Here is an 18,936-nt window from a genome sequence, read left to right as displayed (position 1 = left end):
TGAGAGGTAATTGGCACAACGTTTCAAAATTTTTGTTGTTTAATACTCTTCAATTTTGTATTTGATTTTTCCATCGAACTATTGTGATGCGAGAGCAACTAATTAGTTTAAATAAATGTACATTTGTAGATATAACTCGCGTCGGAAGCCAAATAATATGATATCTTTGATGCGCTAAAAATTTAGTAATGAATAAACATGATAAAAAAAATATACGTTTTTATTATACTTCGCATTTAAATGCTTTATTTTGATTGGTTTATAAGAGGGTGTTAATTTACTCTATCACTATTTTTCTAATACCCGTAACGTTGTTATGTACGTGCACGTGACGTCATAGAAAATACTTTTTTAAATGAAACTCATTCATAAGAGACAATAAATTAAATAATTGTGTTACACATTGCTGAGAGGGTGATAGAGCAGATTGTACCCCACGAAAAAAGCATTGTCAACCTTTTGGGGGGGGGGGGGGGTTACAATCTGCTTTATCAACCTCTCAGCTATGGGTAATATATAAATATTATCATACTTCACGTTAAAATGCCATATCTATTTTGGGTAATACGAGGATACTCATTTACTCTATCACATGGCTGAATGGGTGACAATTTTTTTCAATGTCACCATCTCGTCCAGGGGAAATCAAAAATCTAAAATGTAAAGAACAATAAATTGAATTTACATCAAGTAATAAAGACAATGCTTAAATTCTACGTTTAGGCCCATATTCTATTATTTGACTGTCAAAATAAAATAGTAAAACATCTTGCTTCACTTCTGTTGATTTTTCTAATACCCGTAACATTGTTATGTACGTGACGATATAGAAAATACATAAGAAATAGTTCATGGGGGCTGAATACATCGCTCAGGGTTAAATATTTGGCATAAATGGCCAACCCGTGGAAAAATCCTGATATATAGAAGCCCCCATGACTTATTTCGATTATCTTACTAGTAGGACAAATACGGCAATTGTTTTGGATCGAAGCACTGTAGGTGAAGGAATTGTTTGTCGTTCCCATAAACAAACGCACTATTAAATTGACATAAAGAACAGCAAACTGAATAAGTGACAAACTATTTACAATAACATATTTAAATAGGTTTTGATGACTCTAAATGATAATTGTACGTATATGTCGTATATGTATATAAAAAACTTAATGGCATTTATAACACATTTTAGCATCGTTCATTTACTTTTCTTTGTTTTGATGATTTTCGGTTTCACAATCGTGTATTTACCCGTATAATGCTTATATTTTTACGTCATCGTTCTATGACGTCGAGTAGCTCATTCATAAAACAGCTTATGCCGCAGGAGTACGATTGGAACAGCCAAAACGATATTATTTCACCATGGATGTGTACTCAAACCGTTTGAAGAACGTCATGTTAGAATTTAAAAGAAAAATCATAGATGATATCGTTACCCAGAGAAAACATTGTCAACCGCGGCGAAGCCAAGGGTGAGAAGGCTTTTACGAGGGGTTCCAATCTGCTCTATCCCCTCTCAGCTATGTTATTTTTATAATAGCATGTATAATTTCAATTCATTCTAAGTTTTGGGAGATCCAACAACATGGACTGCAACCACTGTTTATAGTGCAGAAGTTAACGTTTAGGGATTAATAGTTTAAAAAGGTACATTGACACTTGATTTAAATGCTGTCAGTAAACTTGGAGAATACGATAGTTGGACAGATACTGATGAAAGTTGCCTTCAGGGTCATCAATTTTAAGCAACCATCAAAGCTTTGGATTTTCGTTATGTATTTCTCTTCTTCATTTTCTTGGAGAATATCGGAAGTTAATATGGAAGTGAGTTCTTCTTTTTAGTCTGTTATGAACATTATCAACAGGTTTGAAGAGCAGTACCTTCGATATTTCTGGATTACCATACCGTTTGTCGATTCTCTGTCACGTGTTTTCTTTGAAATAATCTACTAGGTATCACTAATCGATACTTTAATGTCAAAATCGTGTTCAATTAGTTTTGCACTATAATCAAGCAATTTCATTTGTTCAAAAGTCGTTTAAGACACTTTTTTAATGTTTTTTTTTCAATACATACATGATATAATGGAGGAGAAATGAAATCTGATTATATATATATTCAATGTCGTATTAGTTTTTAACTTAGCTACTATACTTTTCTCTCGCCATAGAAGTTTAAGTTATTGATTATTGCTCGCTACAATTCAAATCTATGTGGAATACGCACAATTTCAATCAAACAGCATCCGGTTGTTGCAATAACAAGGTTAAGTCATTCAGATTACATGCACACGCGGTTCATGTGCATTATTTGCGAAGTTGTACACATCAGAGTGGATCTTCACTCTCCTTATAAGGGTTAGTGGGGGGCTTGGCTGTCGCTGGACTGTAGGATAGGAGCCATGTTTTCCACAGCTCCTATTTGTGTTTCAAGAAAGTCCAAAGCCGTCATTTTCTCCGCCCTCCTAAGAGTTGATTAATTTAGTACGTTTTTCTGCATTAAGTCTTTTTTCTGGTCAAGCTTCCTGTTTCACGATTATGATCTGTCTTTTTTGTTTGGCAGTGGTATTGTTTTGCCCAAGAAGTGCAGGCTGTATTATTCTTTTCTGTGCTATTGAAGATATATTACTAAGGCTTTTCTACCTCAGGCATAGATTACCTTAGCTGTATTTGGCAAAACTTTTCGGAATTTCGGTTCTCAATGCTCTTCAACTACGTACTTTATTTGGCCTTTTTGACTGTTTTGGATTCGAGCATTATACATTGATAAATTTGGGTTAAAACTTTACAATTGTTGTGGTTCTGCTTTTTATCCACGTGCATGTATTTAATTCTATTTTATTTGGTTTGTTAACATTTTTTTTAAACATAACATTTAATTTTTTTACATATAATTTTATGAACATCATTGGTAGGTAACTCGTGTTTATAACTAATAATCTGTGTCCGAACTTCCTCATCGTAAAATGTAAGTTCAATATAATTAAAAACTTATCAGTCACGTCTTCCCTGGTTTCTGGTATTAACTCTTGACTTTGACGGAAATTCACCTACACCAGTTTATATTTCAATTGTGTCAAAATTTCTTCCCTGTTTTGGTTCATATTCCAAATGATATTAAACAGATGTTTCACTTATTTCGCTAGGAAGATTAACAGAATCTGTGTTTTCATATATAGGAGTCTCGTTCTGAATAATTAGCGTCTGTTCGGAAATATCTGTCATAGACGGAACACTTATGTGGTTCCGAACATGTTGGTGGTGAGGACGTGTTTCTGTAAGTCTCCTAGTAGGACTAGATTTTGGTCTGAAAATATAGAGAAAGAAACGATTTGAATTGTTCATTTTGCTGTGGGTTTTTTATTCCACATTGGCTATAGAAATTTATAAAAGGGAAAGGTTGAGATATGTTTTAACTTGCCACAGTTTTGCGCCTGTTCAATTTAAGGAACCTCTAGTCTTTGATAGTCTTATATGTTTTTGTTTTCATTTTGGTTCATTTATATGTTTCGGAAATTAGTATGACGCTGAGTTAGTATAATAACGGTTTAAGAGCCAGCTAAAGCCTGCCTCCGAGTGCGGGATGTTCTTCTTGCGTTAAACATCCATAGGTGGTTTTAGGCTGTTGTCGGTCATTTGGTCGGGTTGTTGTCTCTTTGACCCCTTCCCTAGTTCACTTTCTATATTGCATTTATGGTCTGTATGATATCCTTAACAAAACTGTATGCTATTTGTTCCGAAGTACGCAGTTATAGACAGACTTGTTCCGAAGTACGCAGTTATAGACACACTTGTTCCAAAGTACGCAGTTACAGACACACTTGTTCCGAATTACGCAGTTATTTATAGATAGACTGGGTTCCCTCATTGACAACCACAAGGCATTTTCTGCTTTCAAATTTACCATAAGTATTGATATAGAATTTAAAGTTGACTTAAAAGATAAGTAACATTCAATATTCATTAATAAATAAAAAATACTGACAAAAATAAGGTTCGCTTTTAATCAGGAAAAGTTTACCTCAGTTGAATTTTGCTTTAACCTGGTCATAAAGCTCCAAACGTTTATAAATATGTACAAGTCCTTGGTTTTCAAATGTTTGCGCTTCATCATCTTGTTAAATTGTAATCAATTAATGCTAAAACGCTTAAAATCGTTATTTTATTAAAATTTAGATTTGCATCTTCATTTTTGTTATCAATAAGTTTTCGGAGATAAATTCAAGAGGGAGGCACACTACAAAATAATACAAATATGGTAAAACAATATACGTTGAGTGCATATGTACGAAGGAAGTTTTTTTCATAGTATACCAGTAGATTTATGCACTACGTACAAAATAAGTAATTTGAGTTTTGATATGATATAACAGTGTCATACAAGAGATACAATCCACCAATCAACTCCTATACGAAGTCAGGAATATAACAGTTGGTTTCCATTCGTTTGTTGTGTTTGTGCTTTTTATTTTTCCATTTGAGCGGCGTCGGATAATCATACAAATCGACATTATGCAAATGAGTACGTCGGATTATCATACAAATCGACATTATGCAAATGAGTACGTCGGATAATCATACAAATCAACATTATGCAAATGAGTACGTCGGATAATCATAAAAATCGACATTATGCAAATGAGTACGTCGGATATTCATAAAAATCGACATTATGCAAATGAGTACATCTGTTAACTTATTTTGGGTTCAAAATTTCTCTGTTCAAAGTTTGTTACTGTTTGAAAATTGAATTTATATAAGAAACCTACGAAACAAACCAACATTCATCGTCTTTGAATGTTTCAGAATATATCAAAGTCTTATATATATATGTACCGTCATAAAAAACCTGCGAGTTACTTGACTATTGTTTTACATCGAACCAGGATAAAAAAGTTTTTTTCAGAAAATACGAGAACATTACTCAGACAGTTTCTATTTGTTCATCAACTTTTTAGTAAGTATGATATACAATTGAAGTGTATATTAAATACAGGACATAATAAACATGATAGTGAGATACGAAGTTTATATTACGTGTAATCGGTGCATTTGTTTTATTCAAATTTTACATAGTTTACATGTAATTCTAATAAGTACAAATGTATTCTTTACCTTCGAAGCACGAACAAATATATAAGGCTCGCAACGAGTAAATAGACAAGGACTGTTGATACACCAATTGCAGTACCTGCAAAGAACAGAAGATTCATTTATAATACTATACAGTTCTGAACACTTGACAAATGTTTGCACCTGTCCTAAGTCAGGAATCTGATGTACAGTAGTTGTCGTTTGTTTATGTAATTTATACGTGTCTCTCGTTTCTTGTTTTTTATATAGATTAGACCGTTGGTTTTCCCGTTTGAAAGGTTTTACACTAGTAATTTGGGGGCCTTTTATAGCTTGTTGTTCGGTGTGAGCCAAGGCTCCGTGTTGAAGGCCGTACATTGACATATATAACGGTTTACTTTTATATAAATTGTTATTTGGATGGAGAGTTGTCTCATTGGCACTCACACCACATCTTCCTATATCTGAATACTTGACAAGTTGTGGTCCTACATCGTGTTTATACCTATATGTTGACATTTAATAAAGCGTGCATTTTTTAGTCTGTGTATGACATCTTTACACTAAATCCGATAGATGTGTACTGACGGGGTGTTTAGACATGGTTTGCAAAATTTAAGTTGAAATGATCCTTCAAGTTGAATAACTTTCGGTAATTGAAAAAAAAACTACGTTAATGTGTAGGCGCAATAAATGTTATATAATTGGGTTTTTTTTTCTCAGTTTAAGCTATTTTAAAAGGCTTTTACCAACTCATTGCAAATTTTGAAGCAAGCCAAGTGAAGTTTGTAAGGAAACACAAAAAACAAATTCCATCAATTTTGATAAATTACAATAGGAAAGGTCTACTATATTTTTTTTTACTTTTACAATTTTTTTTTTGTATCAACTGTTGGTATATTTGTGATTGGAAAATTATCTGCACACCAACTACGGAACTTAAAATTAAGAGGATTGTGTAATAAGCTACGTGTGTATATAAGGAAGTATGCCTTAAAATATTTTGTTACATTCTTGGCTATGAACGGTGTTTCTACAAAAACTACTATGCTATGCGGTATTGGTGTTGTCCATTGTTGAATTCCGTACGGTGACCTATTAATTTAAAAGTTGTTACATTTTGTAACTTCTATGTCCTTTGGTCTCTGTTGGGGAGTTTTCTAGTTGCAATCAAACAAATCTTCTGAATTAAAAGAAAAAGAATATTATAAGAAATTAGCATTTTTTAATGAAATTTTCTTACGCCATAACTATGAAAATTGTGTCTCAAATTTCTTTAATTTCAACAAAAAGAAGTTATCGAAAAATTCGTATGTGTCGGTCAAATCAAACATTGATGCCCTATTACTTAGTATCAGTTCAGTCCAACATGGTAGAAAATTAAGAAATACTTCCGATATGGTTTTGCAGTACTGTCCACGGTCGGATCCAACCATTTTCAAAAGGGTGGGTGGGTTCCGAACCCATGATTAGGGGGAGTTCCAACCATAAAACCCTATTACAATGCATTGATCGTCCAAAAAAGGGGGACCAACCCCGACCCTTCCCCCTTGGATCATCAACTGTTGTCCCAGCCGAGTTTAGAGATTCCTAGAATTTCATATTGTAAGGATAGTTATACATGATGTGGTATGATAGCCAATGAGACAGCTCTTCCATAAGTGACCATTTAGCTCGTTTAGCACTTATAAATAATCTTATGATAAATGTACTAGTAGCGTACCTATGTCACCGCCGGTTCTTGTAAGACCATGGGATGGTTTGGTTGTTGACACTTCACTGCTACTAGGGAATGTTCTGTTCCGAGATTCTTCTGCTTCCTGTACATCAGATGCATTCCCTACATAAAATTGAGAATGGAAATGGGGAATATGTCAAAGAGACAACAACCCGAACAAAGATAAGACAACAGCCGAAGGCCATCAATGGGTCTTCAACGCAGCGAGATAATCATTTATTTTCAATGTAACATATGAGATCAACTATTCAATTTGGTACAGAATGAAAACAACTTTGCTCTATGTTTCCCGTATATAATAGAATAGACGTGAATACAATCATCATATGAATGATAATAATAATTGTCATATACTTGTGCAATATATATATATATAAAAAAATAATAGAACGAAAAGAGGTTAGCAGTCCCAAGTGATAAATGGTAAATTAGCATTAACACAAAATATAAAAAATGCATTCGTAATTAAACAGGTCCTTACCCAACCATGCATTCCGGCATTTAGTCTCCAATGTAACAATAATATTTTTATTATTGTTACATTTCCATGTAACCGTAGCCAGTGCCTTTAACAAAAATCTTTTGACCACATCAATCTAAACTGACATTATTTGCTCTTTCTTTTTGCAAATCTATATAGCTGCACAGTACTTCAGTTTTAATTTTAGGCCAAGAGTGACTGTACTATACAAGTTACAGCAATATTGGAAAACAATTTTGTTCGCATCAATTTATAGTGCCAGCATGCAGGGGCAGATCCAGCCATTTTAAAAGGGGGGGTTCCAACTATATGTTCCCATTCAAATGCATTGATCGTCAAAAAAAAGGGGGTTCCAACTCCTGACCCCCCCTCCCCCTTGATCTGCCAATGAGCATGTCCTCTTTTTATTCAAAATATTGAATCATAAACAAATATCAGTAGTTTTCATACTTCAGACTGAGTTGTATAATAAAATCTTTTGACCGCATCATCCAAAACTTACCATATTTGCTTTCTTTTTATGTAAATCTAAATAGCTGCACAGTAGTTCAGTTATAATTTTAGGTCAAGAGGGACTGTAGTATATAAATAACTACAATATTGGAAATCAATGACCACAATTTTTTTTCTCGCATCAATTGAGAGTGCCAGCATTTCCTATTTTTATTCAAAATATCGCATCAGAAACAAATATCAGTAGTTTTCATACTTCAGACTGACAGTAACATGTAATCATGTTACAAAATTATTTGTCTGAATCAACCAAAACTGACCATATTTGACCGCATCAACCAAAACTGACCATATTTGCTCTTTTTTATGTAACTCTTATAGTCGCATAGTAAATCTGTAATATTTTTATGTAAGGATGGATTGTAAGATCATGAAAATACAAATGATAGAAATATTGGAACACAATGCTACCTAATTTCATTTGCATCAATTTAGAATGCCAGCATGTCCTCTTTTTATTCAAAATATTGCATCATAAACAAATATCAGTAGTTTTCATACCACAGACTGACTGGTGTAACAAAATAATTTGTCCGCATCAACCAAAACTGACCATATTTGCACTTTATTATGTACATGATGTCAATCTTAATAGCCGCAAAGTAAATCACGTATATTTATATATCAGGATGGATTGTTTAATATAAATGAAGGCAATATTGGAAAATAAAATTATCCTCACATCAGTTTATAGTGCCAGCATGTCCTCTTTTTCATCAAAATTTTGAATCGTAAACTAATTTCAGTAGTTTTGATATCTCAGACTGACTCATATATATAACAGAATTATTTGACAGCATCAACCAATTTTGACAACTGACCATATGTGACAGCATCAACCAAAACTGACCATAGTTACACTTTGTTATGTAAATCTTAATATATATATATAGCCGCATACTAAATCACTTATAGTAATACATATTACGATGGATTGTATAATTCAAATGACAGCAATATCAATGAATATTGAATATCAGCAAGTCCTCTTTTTATTCAAAATATTGAATTGTAAACAAATTTCAGTGGTTTGGATATATCAGACTGAGTGGGAGTTGTTTTAACAAAATTATTTGACCGCATCAACCAAAACTGAACTTATTTACACTTTATCATGTAAATATACATGTACATATGGCCTAATTGTTAACATGGTAAACCAATATTATTTCTATGTGAGGACGGATCGTATGATAAAAATGACACCAACTTTGAAACACAATACATCTTATCGCTAATCCTGGCTGACCCGGCCTCTTGAACTTTTGAAGCATACAACAATGACTTTTCCATTGTGGCGTCAGATATTTTGTTTTATGACGTCAAAATTTTACGGGAACCTGTGTGATATCCAGTAATGGCAGACAAATAGCGACAAGGTGTATTTATACCATATCTAAGAATTTAGCGCGCCGTTATTTCCTCTCTGTATCCATAATAATGAACCGTCATTAAACATGCTAAATAGACTTTTTAACATGTTTAAGTCAGTAGTTTGTGATGTTGTTTTTTTAAACAAAACTATTTAATGGCATCATCCAACACTCACATGACTGATTCATATACTTTATTTTAAAAATAAAATAAAAAGTACATGTACGGGAAGTTCTCTTCTTGGAATAGTATACTGTTAATATAATTTGAAGAAGGCAAAAAAAAAATGCACGATTTTGTTTGTAGTCAAAAGTCCAGGGGCAAATGTTTCATTCATGTTCAGATCCAGTATATTTTTCTGAGTTGCAGACTGCCAGATATCATTTATAATCGTTATGGATAAGTCTGGCTAAATTGACGAGATGGTGCAATTATGTATATATAGTTTTTTTACGTTGTACAACACTTTTTTCATTAATATCCCATAATTCATCCACCGTAAAATTTTCGTTTGAACATTGTCCAAACAGAATCTTAAATGAATGTAAATCCAAGGCAAACAAGGTAAATTACGATTAAAATTCCATGAATTAAATGCAGAGTTTTATTTAGGAAGAGACTTAAAAACGGGGAACGAAGAAACGTAAACAATGATGTTTCCGTATGCAATCTTATAAAAATATTTCTCCGATGAGTTGGGTAACCTTCTATTCACTTCGATATTTGTACATGTAACGTAATAAAAGTCGTTTGATCAGTAAAAAATATAGAAAATCTGCTATTTAATATATAGCAAAGTAATTGGAAGTGATTTATTTCTTCTAAATTCTAAAGTGTCCTTACTGCAGTGACGTCATTTATAACTGTTCTACAGTCCTGACTGATTTAGTCAGTTCTGCTGACAGTTCTACGGTTAGAAGTGATTTGGACAGTTCTACCTAGAACTGATTTAGACAGTTCTACCCTAGAACTGATCCTGACAGTTCTACCTAGAACTGATTTAGTCAGTTCTACCTAGAACTGATTTTGACAGTTCTACTTAGAACAGTTCTAGGGTAGAACTGTTCTAGGTAGAACTGTTCTAGGTAGAACTGTTCTAGGACAGGTTAGAACAGTTCTATGACAGAATATTCTGACAGTTCTAATGAGAGGTTAGAAGTGATCTCCACTGTAAATATAGATTCTACCACTGCATCGAGTGTACTACGATATGTATCCACTCGAGACAGTTAAATTTTCAAATGTAAAACGCGAGGCTTGTCGAAACGAACCACACGTTGATTATTTTTTTTATACAATAGGTGCAGAAAGGGATAAATCGTGTGGTTCGTTTGATCTCAGTACTTAATTGGTTAAAATCAGATTATTATGACGTTGAATTTTCTTGCTTTCCTCTGAATTACCTATTGTGACGGCATGAAAAAAGGCGACCATGCCTGACGACGTCACACAGAAAGAACACATCTTTTTGCAGATCATTCGAAAAGAAGGAATACGTTTGCCTGCATAATGTTAGAAAATCATTAGAGAAACAGATTCCACCACCAATCTCGTGTAATACGATATTTATCCGCTCTCGACAGTTAAATTTTAAATATTTAAAACGCTCGGGCAAGCCTCGCGTTTTAAATTTGAAAATTTAACTGTCTCGAGTGGAATAAATTATATCGTATTACACTCGATGCAGTGGAAGAATCTATATATATCTATCATTTCATATTCAACGACTAAAACGACCTGTGTCTCATATTATTAATTTCAAGCGTCAGAAAAGCTTTCTTTGATCTGCCTTTATCCGGTTCTTTTATATCCACAACGTTGAACGCCATTGATGTATGCGAGACATAAACGTGAAGAACTGTATGACCAGTCGGGGCTAAATTTAAGCAATAGCAAAATGCATGTATGGTCAACAGTGAGGGAGTTGGAACCTTAGTTTCGTAGTACTTTTTTAATTTCTAAATTTGATTTATCTAGAAATTCATTCAGTATCTTTCAAAATTAAAATCAAATGTGCAAATTATTATCTAAAGCAAGTTTGTTGTTCAGATACACATATAGATTTCTGTAATTTAAAAAGGTCAATCATCAATAAGCAGGATATTCCTATATTTGTTTTAAGTGCTTTGGTATGATTGCCAATGAGACAACTATTCATTATACCGTCATATGAGTAACAGTCATCATGATATCGTTCTGATATGCATGTAACATTACCCTGTGATGTTAAACCGAAATGCATCGATGCTAGTGGGAGATATTAGCAAGCAAAATCGGGGGAATTGTGTAAATGATAATACAAGCATGAAAATTAGCACAAAGCATCATTATTATATATACTTTTAAGAAGTTACTTTTTCTTCATTATGTGTTGCTTTGTCGTACTTTAGGAACTGTAATTTACGAAAGGTATCCAATTGGATATGACGCTATTTGCAAAATCAGCGGTGGCCATCTTAAAAAAATGGATTTTTTTCTATGGCCTGTAACTGATTTTTTTTAATTATCCTATAGTCAACCTTTATACCAAGTTTCAAGCTTGTATCACGAATTGCACAATTATTTCAATAATATCTACCACTGTGCATCTTGTAAAGTTATAGTGAATAATAGTTTACTACTTACACCACTGGGTCGATGCCACTGCTGGTGGACGTTTCGTCCCCGAGGGTATCACTAGCCCAGTAGTCAGCACTTCGGTGTTGACATGAATATCAATTATATGGTCATTTTTGTAAATTTACGGTTAACAAAACTTTGAATTTTTAGAAAGGAAAACTAAGGATTTTCTTATCCCAGGAATAGATTATTACCTTAACCGTATTTGGCACAACTTATAGGAATTTTTGGACCTCAATGCTCTTCAACTTTGTACTTGTTTGGCTTAAAAACCATTTGGTCTGAGCTTCACTGATGAGTCTTATGTAAACGAAACGCGCGTCTAGCGTATTAAACTATAATCCTGGTACCTTTGATATATAATTAAAGATTAAACTTCTTTGTATTGGCTCTACGATATATATCTTAACTAATTTTGGCGTCCGTTAATTGTTATGTTTGGTTTAATTCTCTACAACGTATTCTACCTTCACCTTGCAACAATACACATATATTTTTCCAGAAAAAGTGTTGGAATCAAATTTCTTAATACGAATACAAACCTAAAATTAGCTTCAGGCAATTGTAACATTTTTGGAAGATACTGTCCGTACAAAAGACATATAAAATGTACGGTGGTTTACATTTAAACATAAATCAATCATATTGTAAATTACACACACATAAATTTGTAATGAAACATTAATAAGAGTGTGACATATGTCACTATAAAGTACAAATACAGCGAAACCTGTTTGAACCGAACCACTTCGGGACTTACATTTAGTTCCGTTTTGGCCGATGTCCGGTTTTATCAGCTGGTTCACAATGCATACAGTTGGTATTACGGTGATAAAGAAACATGTTTGGTTTATACAGGTTTTCGGTTTATGCATGATTCGGTTTAGCCTGGTTTTACTGTCCTTACTTATCTTTTATAACAGATGTTAAGAATGACTTAAATTATCCTCACCTATGCAAATTTCATAAACTGAGGCTCTTAGCAAAGCTCCACATTTCTCATTCAGGTGTCCCGAACAATCCAAACTACATTCGGAATCATCCCGCTTTTGGTATTTACCAGATCCAAGTTCTTCTTCACTACCACAATAACAAGAACTTTTGTTCTATGAAAATGTAATGATGCTGATATACTTAAACATATATATTACAAAAGAGAAGATGTGGTATGACTGCCAATGACACAACTCTCCACAAGAGACCAAACGACACAGAAATTAACAACTATGATCATCGTACGACTTTCAACAATGAGCAAAGCCTATAACGCATAGTCAGATATAAAAGGTCCCGAAATGACAAAAGTAAAACAACTCAGACGAGAAAACTAACGGCCTAGTTTATGTACAAAAAATGAACGAAAAACAATTATCATGTAATATAAAATAAAGCTGTTTCTGTACTCATTTATAATTAGAATTTACTTTGATTGTGTTGATAAGTCATGTAAGTTGATGTCTTCAGTATTGAAACAGTATGGTTTTTGTTCATAGTTAAAGGTTGTGCCTTTCATACAGTTGCTTAAATATATTTCATTTTAACTCTAATGAATAGTTGTCTCGCTAGCAATGACACCACATCGCATTAGTCTAAATTTAGTTAAATGAAAATGTTTAACATGACTCTTATACATTGTAATGGTAGTATCACTGCCTGCCATTAAAATCGATAACAAACTGTTGAAATCGTTTCTTAAAAGTCAGAAATCAAAAGTTAATTTTTAAGATATGTGCAGACCTCAATTGTCCAATTTCCCATTGTCTTTACTATATTGGTCGTCGTTAGATACATGCAGTAATTGCATGATATGATATATTGATGAAATACTAGGCTTTTTAATAAGAGGGGGGAAAACAAGAGCCGTATCCCTATTTTAGTTATAAAACATTAACATATAATTAAGTGCATTAAGTAGTTATATCATACTTAAAGACACATTTCTGATTTATATTATTTTGATTCATAATATATATATGTCGACAGTATTGAGAAGTCAAAATGCATACGATTCTGTATGACTTATTCATACATGTAATAATCCATTATTTTGTTGTGCAGTTTTTATGTGGTAAAATGTTTAACGTATAATTAATGATGTATATATTTGATGCATTGGCAGTAATTAGATGGTCGCCTTAACCAGTAACAAAATGAAATTTCATGACTGTATATCATATTTAAATAGAAAAATGAAGTATTGATGCAAATGTAAGTCATCCATAAAAAATCAGAAGGACGAAAAGTTAATTAGTACTTGTCTAGAGGTCATCGCAAAACCAGCAACTGGCAACTTCGAAGACTGTCCGATTTGATTTTTAAAGATTTGATACTAAGAATGTATGAAGAAAGAAGAAATCAACAGACAATCGACGGCTTTATTATGTATGTATGGCAAAACCTTTCCCCGAATAAACAGAACGACAAGCTACACTCCTAAAGGACATACTACAGGATTGGAACGGGTACTTTGCATTCAGTTCTGAGTAATGCAACCCCGTATAAAATTGGACAGTTGAAATTAAGCAACAATGCTAATCACTTAACTGATCGATAGATCGTACAGGACGCAAATAGATTATAAGTTCGAAAGAAAAGAATAGTTAATGGTCAACTCTATACGATGGTCAAAAGTTGTCAAATGTTAAAACAATAAAATATGAATAATACTAGTACTTAAGCAGTAAACGTTTTGTGCAAAACTTAAAAGTCTTCGGCACATCATTTGCCCTCATCTTCCTAATAGTTATGACCATGGTAATCTGGAACCAACAAATGTCTAACAATCAAAAGATTTAATAGTAAATGTCTCCTAGACAAATATTCAACATGAAAACGATGTTTCTCAAATTAAAACAAAATGATGAAGAATAAAAAAAAATATTAAGGAGAATAATTATATGTTAAAAGGTTCAAAGAGAGAATTTACGGAAACAGTAAAAGACTAGAGTAATGCTGACTCTATGAATCAAATGTTTGTTTGACAAAAAGGGCAGACTATACCAAAGATAAAATCAAAAGACAGAGCAAAAACTTGGTTGATGTATCGCGTACTCCGGAAGGGTAATTCATCCTGTTCTACATGTAACCCTTCGTGCTCCTCGTGGTAAATAAAAAAAATGCATGTGGAGTCTCAATCGATGAGAAATGGACGACGGGAAAATGGCTAAGACAGTTGGAACATATATGATATTATCTGTGTCATAGATATTGAATAACAGTTAACAAACTCATCCTGGTGTAGCTCGTTTTCTTAAGTTGAATGATTTAAATTTATGATGGCTCACACAGTTGACCTATATTCATCAAGGTACCCATGTCAAAGTAGTTTCATGTCTCTGTTTGAAAAGAACACCACTTGCAATGACACTCAAAATTAAAATGTTATTCCCCTTAGCAGCCTATAGCCTATCTTCAATGTAGCATTCGGAGATTAGACGGAGATCGGCGAAATATAACGAATGACATTATTCGGTTAATTACAATGTATTACTTTTATCTGTGCACATAGACCGTTTACTATTTTTTGTTAAAATATAAATGATACATGTACAATACCAATCTTTATTTGTATATGGATAAACATGTAACTTGTATGCTGTACTTACAGAGGTAGCAAAGAACCTATTTATTTCAATATTCCCACTGAAACTGCAGTATTGAAAACATATTTTAGAGGACATTTCATCACCACTGTAATGGGGTCCATCGTCAAATAACCTTTGGTTATCATTCTGGTAGCAACCACTATACTTATAATACACAACTAAAACATATAAAGAATAAAAAAAATGTACTTTAAAAAAAACGGTTCATCTATATTCATATTCATATTAAGTAAATGACAGAATAGCTTATCAGATACCGGGAAAATTGAACATGGATATCTCGTATCCAGCCATTTTAAAAAGGGGGGTTCCCAACCAAAGCTAAAGGAGGAGGAGGGTTCACCTACATGCTCCCATTCAAATGCATTGATCGTCCAAAAAAAGGGAATTCTAAACTCCGGACCCCCTCCCCCACCTTTGGATCCGCCACTGGAAAACCCTATAAACACTCCTTTAACTACCGAGGACCAGAACAAGTGAATGAATTTGAATTTAAATAGTTTTCCCTTACATGTATTAAAATTATATTATATATTATATATATTTGCCCCATCGAAATCATCAACTCCTGCTTAGCGAAGGCATCTAACATCATCATGGTCTCCGAATATAACATTATTTTGTTATTTACAGTTTTTATCGTATGTTTACCATGTTACATGTAACTAAGTATCTTAAGTTTCAAATGGACCTTTGAATAATTGTTTTTTACTTACAGAATTGAATAAGTACTTACATCCTGCCTTATCTGTCATTGTTATTAGTTGATGTCACTTTCAACTAAATATATATAAAATCCTAGTATAGATGTCATGCTTTATAAATTCCGAGTCCTGTTTCTTTATATAAGTATTATAAACTTGTACTCAGAAAAACATGTTTCATACTGTAGTCCATAAAACATTTATAGAAACATAAAAAAAAAGTTAATAAATTATGTGTATACAGGTGCGAGTAGTGTAAAATGAAACTTTATATGTACACGATTTTTACCTTGTACACATTTGTTACGTGATCCTGATTTTACAATATGTATAGTACATAATATTAAAAATTTAGAAATGAATTTCAATTTTAAAATTTTTGAATATATTTTATAACTAATTAGCATATCAAATATGTTTGTTTTTTCACAAAACAGATTGGGCATACATTTAAACAAAGACAAATTGAAGATCAACATTCTGTAGAATTGATTCATAAAAAGCTAAAATATACATTAATTTTGTACATAGATATAGGAAGATGTGGTGTGATTGCCAATGAGACAACTCTCCATACAAATAACAATTTAAAAAGTAAACCATTATAGGTTAAAGTACGGCCTTCAACACGGAGCCTTGGCTCACACCGAACAACAAGCTATAAAGGGCCCCAAAATTACTAGTGTAAAACCATTCAAACGGGAAAACCAACGGTCTAATCTATATAAACAAAACGAGAAACGAGAAACACGTATATATTACATAAACAAACGACAACTACTGTACATCAGATTCCTGACTTAGGACAGGTGCAAACATTTGCAGCGGGATTAAACGTTTTAATAAATCCAAACCTTCTCCCTTTTTCTGAAACAATAGCATAACATCACAACAAAGAAAAACATACGATAAAATATCAATTGGCAGACTTAACTCAATCAAAAAATGTACATTTCACCTCGTACACACTGTGAATTGTGTTTTTGATTTCACAATATGCAAAGTCATTTCGGGGACTTTTATAACTGATGGTATGGGAGATGCTCGCTGTTGAAGGCCGCATCATGACCTATAATTGTTGATTTTCTGTGTCATTTGGTCTCTTGTGAAGAGTTGTTTCATTGGCAATACTACAACATCTTCGTTTGAATTGTTTACTATAAAAATGTAGTGAATAAAAAACTTGCAGATGGTATTTTCTGAACTGTCCCGGGTATTTTCTTCAACATAAATATTTTCATATGTACATTAACATTTTAGATATCAATCCAAAAATGAACTCGGATGCAGCAGTAATGTTTCTTGTGGACTTTTGGTCATAAATCGCTTTCTCGAGCGGTGCGTAGAAATACCATAGACGTAGTAATGTACAGGGAACACGGTTTTTGCACTAAAGACACAAAGCGGTGCTTTGCTTTAGCACCAATCGGCATTTCACTGTACACCAAAATATTTTTTTCATTTGCAGCACAAACCATATTTCATTGGCGCCAAAATAAAGCGTTATACATTTCACTAGCAAGATGTGTAAAGGGAGGGAAGATGACTAGCTTGAAAAATTTTTCCACCAGTACAAGAATGCTTCGATGTGCGTGTTCACACCAGCTGAGTTCCTTGACTCTGAATGTTATTCTATTTCCAAACGTTTACAACTGATGTTTTCATGTACCTAATTAAACTTTTAAATAAACAGACTTATTCAAAAGGGATAAAGTTATAATACTTTTGTAAGATCATTAAAGATGGCATACTAGTATTTGTATTAATACTGATTCACTCATAGGGTCTTTTCATCGGACATAAACGCATTCGTCTAAAAACAAGTTGTTGGCATGACACGGGTTATTTTCGTCTCATATATTTTATGATTATATGAGGACATACTCTGTTTAATTGAGGTGTGGATCTGCTTATTTATGTATGTATCATTTTAATTTTGCTTAATTTATTTAGTTATCTATTCTGACATCGGACTCGGACTTCTTTTGAACTGAGTTTTACTGGAAGTATTGCGGTGTGTTTGTTAATTCTTTATTAGCTAGAGGTATAGGGTTGAGATTTCAGAAAACATGTTTAACCCCAGCGCATTTTAGCGCCTCTCCATAGTCAGTCGCCTCTGGCCTTTGTTAGTTTTGAAAGTTTGTTTTTTTTATTTTAGTTAACTTATATGTTTTGGAATTTGGTGTGACGTCCATTTTTAATCAACTAACACACATTTTGATTAGGGGCCAGCAGAAGCCCGTCTTGAAGACAAATTGGTGGCCTTCAGCTGTTTTCTGCTCTTTCGCCGGGTTGTTGTCTCTTTGACACATTCCTTATTCCCATTTTCATTTTTAAAACTCCTGGGTTTGACTATACTTTTTTGGAGAGAAAGAGAGCGACGAAGGACATCAAAGCAAAATTCAAACTCATAAGTGGAAAATAAAACTGACAACGCCTTGGCTAAAAAAGAAAGAGACAAATAGTACACAAAACACAACAAAGAAATACAACGAATGAGCAAAATAAACCCCAACACAAACTAGGGATGCCATCAGGTAATCAACAAGTATAAGCAGATCCTGCTGCACATGTGACACCCTTAGTGTTGTTAATGCAATTACAAACCCGGTGATATGTCTAAATCAGTAGGTAACATTAAGGAAAGGGGACAGGTAGTAGTTTTTATAATTGGAACATATCCATCGTCATCTGTGATATTTCATAACGGTCATCCAACTCGTTGTTCAACGCGATCAAAAACTATACAAGTAATAACCTACAATGTATAATGTTGATGATCAACAGAATATTCATCTTATCTTGTGTTTATAATATTTGTTCATG

The 18,936-nt window shown here is 33.2% G+C and overlaps 1 protein-coding gene across 2 annotated transcripts; it reads right to left on the bottom strand.

Moving 5' to 3' along the window:
• Positions 1 to 2,164: 2,164 nt before the first annotated feature.
• Positions 2,165 to 16,348, bottom strand: LOC143046759 (uncharacterized). 2 transcript variants are annotated; one of them, XM_076219840.1, is made up of 6 exons: positions 16,143 to 16,348; positions 15,407 to 15,564; positions 12,754 to 12,907; positions 6,800 to 6,916; positions 5,119 to 5,194; positions 2,165 to 3,310 (listed from the first exon to the last, which is right to left on the bottom strand). In XM_076219840.1, the coding sequence occupies exons 1-6, from the start codon at positions 16,159 to 16,161 to the stop codon at positions 3,121 to 3,123; spliced, it is 714 nt and encodes a 237-aa protein (XP_076075955.1). In that variant the 5' UTR covers positions 16,162 to 16,348; the 3' UTR covers positions 2,165 to 3,120. The 2 variants fall into 2 exon arrangements, with proteins under 2 accessions (XP_076075955.1, XP_076075956.1); XM_076219841.1 differs by lacking the exons at positions 2,165 to 3,310; positions 5,119 to 5,194 and adding an exon at positions 6,106 to 6,259.
• Between the last annotated feature and the right edge of the window lie 2,588 nt (positions 16,349 to 18,936).

Source organism: Mytilus galloprovincialis, chromosome 9 (assembly GCF_965363235.1).
Source record: "Mytilus galloprovincialis chromosome 9, xbMytGall1.hap1.1, whole genome shotgun sequence".
NCBI lineage: Eukaryota > Metazoa > Mollusca > Bivalvia > Mytilida > Mytilidae > Mytilus > Mytilus galloprovincialis.
The sequence above is the reverse complement of the archived record's forward strand: the minus strand, read 5'-3'. Positions and strand labels throughout refer to the sequence as shown.